The 7,250-nt window shown below is 38.9% G+C and overlaps 1 protein-coding gene across 3 annotated transcripts in view; it reads left to right on the forward strand.

Annotated features, from left to right (window-relative positions):
* cacna1da (calcium channel, voltage-dependent, L type, alpha 1D subunit, a) overlaps positions 1-7,250 on the forward strand; it is a 59,103-nt gene that overhangs the window by 1,157 nt on the left and 50,696 nt on the right. For all 3 annotated transcript variants that reach the window (XM_079341515.1, XM_079341514.1, XM_079341516.1), the window contains exon 2: positions 937-1,042. In XM_079341515.1, coding sequence (XP_079197641.1) covers positions 937-1,042 — 106 coding nt within the window. The remainder of the gene's footprint in view (positions 1-936; positions 1,043-7,250) is intronic.

Below are 7,250 nucleotides of genomic sequence, written 5' to 3' on the forward strand. Positions count from 1 at the left end.
AGTGACAGTACATTTAAGATGTTTATCATGCCACCCCAACCAACAAGTGTTTTCAGAATGTAAGTCTGTCTGTCAATTTCAATCAAACACAATGGATCATGAGGCGATTGTTTTAAATTTGACACAATTATCAAAATTCATATGCTACCAATTATGACTCAATTAATAAACTATATAAAGAGATACCATTAAGTAGTTAGAACATTATTAATCAAAAGTCTAAAGGTGAACTTTATTGCTTTGATGAGGTTTTATCTCATGAATGCCGAGAGGGAATATTTTCTAATCTTGAAAAAAGGTCACTTGTCCTCAAAGATAAAGTCATTATGATTTGATGGTCAAAGGTAAATAATATATTTAAATCAATCAAGGTTACCTTACCTTTTTCTTCTTTTTTCTTTTTTTACCATTACTTTCTGTAGTGTAGTAAATGCTGGTGATAATGTAGATTGATCATTTATTAAAATAAAGTAATACAAGGACAAGTTAACATGTAATAAGGTATTTCCAACTGTTTTTTTCCCTTTGATAATGTAAAAGTAGCTTAAGGTCACGATAACAGAAACCACTACTTTGGTGACACTTAATCTCATCGCTATCTGTTCAGGATCCAGATCTCTGATTTTATATCAATATAAAGGCAGCTAAATAGATAAACAAACCAATGCACAAGTCCAGTTACTGTAGTCAGACTCCTCTTACTTCATTTAAATTTTCCAAAGGGTTGTTCATAATGGATGCAGGATCAAAAGGCCCCTGGAGCCCTGCATAATGTCTAACCTATTGAGGGTTTTGAATAAGTAATAATGTATTAATTGTGCAGAAGTATTAACATCACATTAGGGGCCTTTGACATGTTTCTCTTTATCATTAAAAAATGATCTTCTTGATTTTTACACCATTTTCCTCCAGGTTTTCCTTAACCTCTTTTTTCAGGCCATTTGATATCTTTATATTAATAGCTATTTTTGCCAATTGTATGGCCTTAGCTGTCTATATACCCTTCCCTGAAGATGATTCCAACTCCATAAACCATGACCTGGTGAGTAGTCTCTTTATGTCTTTACAATCAGTTCGGCTGCCTTTGTTGAAAAACTTGTGTTGCTGTTTTTCTTATGGAGAAACTGTCTAAACCTCTACAGTCTTTTTGGATTTACATTTTTTGTATGTACAGTATGTATGTATGTACAGTATGTATGTACAGTATGTATGTATGTATGTATGTATACATATATATATATTTGAAAAAAAGGATGAATAAGCTGGTGGTTGGGAATATACAAAAATGTTTGGGCTATGTTTGTGATGAGGATAAGAAGGATAAAAAGATTATCTCTTACAGTGCCTGTTGTTGTCTTCTTGTTTGCCTAACCTTGATCTGCTCTATTTGTTAAATTGTTTCAAAAAGCATAAAGAATGTGTCATTACTTTGTAATCCTCTTTTGACTGATAAGGTTTCAGCGTATCACCCTTTCCAACTGAAGATGTAGTCGAAGGTTTAGCAGGAATAGTGAGACGTTGGACACAGTGTATTCTCAATATCCTCTTCAGTGTTTTGCTTCATCATGCAGATTTGAAGTGTGTGCTGTGCCTACACACAGAAACACTCTGACAGCTATCCTCATCGGTGCTTTATCATGTCTTACTTTCCCTACAGAGGTTTTATTCGGCTTTCTATTTTCAGATTTCCTCGTCATTGCACCAATCTGTGCACCTTTTGTGTTTATATATGTGTGATGAATTATGGGTAATGTAGTAATGTAAGCGTTGTTCCACAGCTGTGGATGAGTGTGTTCTCAGAAAGGCAGACACACACAGTCAATGTGGTCCTTGCATGAGCAGAATGAAGCTGTAGTGGTGAATGATTCATGCGCTGCTTACACACAGAGTGTCTGCATACATTTGAATGTTCTGGAAAGCTTTGGGATCACGTTAGAGTGACGTTTACCAACCTGATCAACAAAAGTGTTACTCCGCTGTGCAAGATAATCTACAGCTTTGGGACAAAGTGTGCCTGTTCTACTTTGAAGAAGTGTGTGTACTGCTTCTCAGTGTGACCTCCTGGAGGGTGACCTCAGGGTGTTTGTTTGCACAGTGGTGCATCAGGGAGAAGTGGGCCATCTGGGACATTACAGTGTCTGCTACAGTTTATCTGCAGTGTATTGTCAGGGTTAGTCGAGGAGTTTGAAAGAGTGTCCTAAAGTTATGAACTTTAGGAACAAAGGGAACACAGATGTCAAATTGGATTGACGCTCGCTTTCAGTCAGTACCCTGTTTTTTTTGTCTGTATATGTATTCCTACAGTATGTGAAACATGTTCTCATACAGTACATATTTGATTACTCAGCATATATCAAATGCTTCTGCAAATATTTAAGGAATATAGTTCAGTTTGAAAACAAGCCAGTGTAGCATCTGATGAGCTAAACACAATCCCTAATGTTGCCCCAGCTTAAAATCACAATACACTCTGTATGAAAGTGTTCTCTAGTAAACTCTCTATGTGGTTTTGAGTTATGACAGATAATTTTTCATTTGGTGCCTTTTTCTATAGCCTCTAAATGGTGGATAGATTCATAAGCAATAATCAATATGTAGCTGCAATGTTAAGAAATTCAGTCATGTCCACATGTATGTTCTGAGCTCGTGTCTCCGAGGGAGGAAAGTCTGGAGCTGCTTTATTACTAACTCTGATAACAACCAAATGACATCAGGTTAATAAATAACTGTGCATGCTTGAAAAGAAGCTGCGTTCTGCATCACATGGGAGGCTTTTATACAAACCACAGCTGTAAGAGTTCATGTTCGTGTGAGTGTGGACATTTGAAGAGTCCTTCAAAGTGAGTGTTTAACAGCTGGGAAATCATTGTGTATTATTTGTTACTATACCTATTATAGACCAGATATACTCTATGTTGCAGGTTGAAAGCTTTATAGACAGGATAATTGCAAGGGTGTGAGGATATGACATCATATAACATTGATTATCATAAAGTGGCTTCTTTTCAGTAAAGTTTTGCTGATAAACATTCTTCTTTTCTTCACTCTTTGTGTTTTTGCTGATCTTTCTACATATCCGTGTCCAGTGCTACAGATAGCGCTTCATAGCGCTTGCACAGGACTTTAGTTTAATTCTGCAGGGTCAACATTAAATCAGATACCAAGGGGGTGAATAATGCATTCTTTCCCTCTTTTTTTTTTCAGCAGAGGCAGAACAATAGATAATGTGTAGGGCAGGTGTGCCAGCTTGGCCTTGTTGTTCTACAGAACTCACGCTGTAGTCACAGGAGGAGTGTTAGCGAGAAAAAAACGCTGAGCTGTTTTTTTTTGCTGTAGTGCGCCTCAGTGAAGATTGCTGTTTTACACCACTGTGCTCTGCAGCCTCACAGGTGGACCAAAGGCTGATATGAAACCTGAGGAGGGCTGCTGAGAGGCTTGTTGTGTAGAGCAAGGATGACATGATATCACTGTAGCCTGTGAGCAGTTTTTTAGTCAGGAGCACTGTGGTGTAACTTTCAACATAAAGAGACAGCTGCAGCACAGACAAGTGGACTTCGAGGTTTTTTTTTTTTTTTTTTCAGATAGTTTCACTTCGTGTATAATTGTTCAACATAAAATCCTGAACCTATTTGGTTTGTGCCACTTTGTGCCACATTGAATATGCACATTGTGTAAGTGCAGCAGAGTCGATTTTAAACTGGACGATGCTGCAAAGTCACAGGACACTAAACGTCACGAGTCTTTCTTCTTGTTAGTAAGACTTGTTTAAATTCAACAGCTCATAAATAGAAATTCCTCCCTTGGCAGAACGTAGGGACACGAAATTGGGGTCCTGCCACCACCAGGAGGCACGAGTGAGTAACAAGATGTCGCAAGCACGCGTGCATAAAACCTCGTCAGGAACTCAGAGTCATTTTCCTCTTCCTCTGTTTAGCACTCTCTGTCATTGCTTTTCCTTTGTTTAGTCATGTCCCTGCAATAGTAACAAGTGCACACACGTGACTGTGCCGTCCTCTACCCACCTTGACTCGGGGACAGACAAATAGCCCGCATTCTCCTGCCTTTGCTTTAAGGTCATTTCTGACTTATCTATCTGCGGCGCGACACCCCAGGCAGCTCCTGCTGAAGGTAGCTGAGCAAAACAATGACCTTTTCATGGTGAATATGATTCATACGTCTCATCCCTCTTAGGGTAACATGCAGGGAAATGCGTATGGTATCATGTAGTGTTTGCCACTGTGATTGCATAACCGTGGAGCCGCAGAGCTATTTATTTTACTGGGGACAAAAGGACACAAACATGTATAGAGTGAAAAGTCCAATGGAGGTCGTTTGGACGGCAGCAGAGAACACAAAGTGGGAGGCTGCTTCGCATTCGGATGCTGTATAACCGTTAAGCCTATTTGCATTTAATGAATGTGGATCATTCAGCAAATCATTTTTTTTTTCATATATAAGGGGTTAAAAATATCCCCTTTAATGCTGGAAGAGGGACTGATGAGCAAAAACTTAAATGAAACCACAAGTGCTTTCCTGTTTTTAATCGAGGTCCTTATTTAGTATCAGGGTGTAGGTAAAATATTCAGAAAATACTTTCTTTTGATGTTGACATATATTGTCACAAGAAGCTGAGGAGAAATTATCGAGGAAGCACTGAGGGAGGATGGAGATGCTCTTCTAACTGACCATGTTAGAGATGAACTCATGAAACATTACAGTACTCACAGTAACAAGCTTGTCATTTAGCATGTGTGCATTGTGTTTATGTTACGTCAAAAAGACTGCTACATAAGCTAGCGCTAGCTGCTGCCGTATTGTTACCCAACAATTACCCTCATGGAAATTATACTCGTCCTGATATATTGTCTTTATCAAGTCGGTTTCGCCCGTTCGGATTGATTCAACAAGGAGTTTGATTGTTTTTGAGGAGGGGGGTAGCTTAGAGAAACGCGCCCATGATACCCCGCGACCCTCAACGGGTTTTAGATAATGTATGTTTAATTCAGCTATCGGCTAATTCAGCTCATTTCAGTATTTTTACTTGGACTTATTGTTGATGATGTGTCCTTATTCTTTGAATTCACTAAACACAAGAATAGGTGAATATGTTTGGGTCAATGGTTCTGTTGAGTCATATTTTAATCCAGCACTCCCTTCATGTGAAAACAGACAAAATACCTTTTCTCTTTCACTGTATATCACAAAATGAGCAGCTCACAGCAAAGTCATTGCCTATGTAAATATAAACCAACAACCCTCACTGTGCCAAATGTGTCACTAAGAGGCAACACGTCTGATCACAGTCACCGAAGCCTTTAGTATGACAAACAGTCACACAGGGGCTTCTTTCACTCCGCATCACTTTGTTCACGTCAAAGATTAGAATGGGCACGATATTGCATTGTACTTTTAATATGTCATCTGGTATCAGTGCCTTTGTGACATCCTCCAACTTTTTTTAAGCAAGTTGAAATGAATGGAGACATTGTTGGACTTTTAAAGAGAGACTAGAAATGTGAGGAATTCATTATTTTTTTTAAACATTTAAGCGCTGCTGTGCCATGATCTAGAGTTAATAAGCCAAGTTATTTTGTTATTTGAAGATTAAACAACTTGTTGTCAAAGGGACTGTGAGAAAATGGAAAAATACACAATGATGATTGATCAGAGGATAATTAGTGAGTACTCTGGAGTTTGGTTCAGGGCGCTGGTTTGGCTCAGTTGGTAGAGGCGTCTTATGTACAGACGCCACAGTCCTTGTCACACTGGTTTGCATGTTCATTTCCTGCTCCTGATCTCCCACTGTTTCTCCCCACATGTCCTGTCACTCAACAGTTCTTCTTAAAAAAGGCAAAAGCACCCCCCACCAAATCTGTGAAATTAAATAAAATTTTTCCTCAAGATTATTCTCAGTAAAGAAGGATTCCTGATCAGCGACTGCAGTCAGATCAATATACCTACTCCTTGATATGACCCTTCTTACATACTGTATAAAGGAAATGTCAAATTTGTGGATAAGCCTGAAATTGTCTTGTATTATTTTGATCATAGTTAGTCTGTGACTTTAAAAGTGGTACAATAACACTTTAGCATTTTTCTTTACATGTGTGCACAGCATGCTCCCAAAGAAAATGTTCAGTGAAACATTGTAGACGACATGAATTTTATTTACATTTTTCGATGTCAGGAATGGCCGTGTAATAAATCCCTTTTTAGTGCTCTTTTCTTGAGATCATGAGTACATTATTACTTATTCTGAAGAAAATGTGATTTTTGACTTCTATACAACAAGACGACCTTTTTGAAGTCATGGAAACCCTTTGAAAATGTGTACGATCTCAAGTCACCCCAATCTTGATCTATATACAAGTCTACATCCCTCTGGCACCTAACTCACACACACAATGGTGAGCTTGGGACGATGCACAGTGTATTCTGACAGGGATAGAAGAGAGGCAAACATGAAGCTCCTGGACCACAGCTCTCAGTGCTCCTTGTCGGTGTTGCATGTTGAGCTTTATACAAATACATGATCTCTGCCTGTTGCCCATGTGCCATCAATGAAAAGTCTTTTGAGCTTTCCAGTGTACATGAACTCCACCAAGTTAAACTCTGCAAAGGATTTTGATGTCAATAAGGACGAAATCTCTTGGAAGAATTTTCAGATGAAGAGATTTAAGGACAGGGAGCCTGCTGCTGTCTGAACTTTCACTGCATAGACGAAACATCCCAAGCTACCTTGTTCCTCAAAGGGACACCAGAGTGTGAGTTTTGATCTGAACCATCGGACGTCTGTGTGTCATGTAGCAGCAGGCAGTGTAGGATATCCTGCTTCCATTTTCTCACACAGACTGGAAAAGCAGACTGGTCTTTAATGGTCGGACACTGATGAAATAAGACCATAAATGTCCACCGCTCTGTCCAGTTTACGGACAAGTTCTTTAAGCAGTGTCTTCACACTTCATATCTTCCTGTGAAGGAAACACAGTGACTGTTACCACACCAATGAAACCCTTGGCATCCTCATGGCAGCGGCCCCATCACTGCAGATACTTATACAGTTAATCCATAACTTGAGCACTTTCTCATAACTCACTGTACAGTCTGATGTTGCTTGATAATTCAATTTGTCAGGGGAATTTCCCACAGATCTTTTTTTTTTTTTTCAAACCCATGTCTTCAGTATCTGTAGACTTCATCTATTCTCTTCAGTTTTACAGTCATACAGCAGAACTTCTGTAATTTATTTG

Source organism: Symphodus melops, assembly GCF_947650265.1.
Source record: "Symphodus melops genome assembly, chromosome: 4".
In the NCBI taxonomy this organism is placed as follows: Eukaryota; Metazoa; Chordata; class Actinopteri; order Labriformes; family Labridae; genus Symphodus; species Symphodus melops.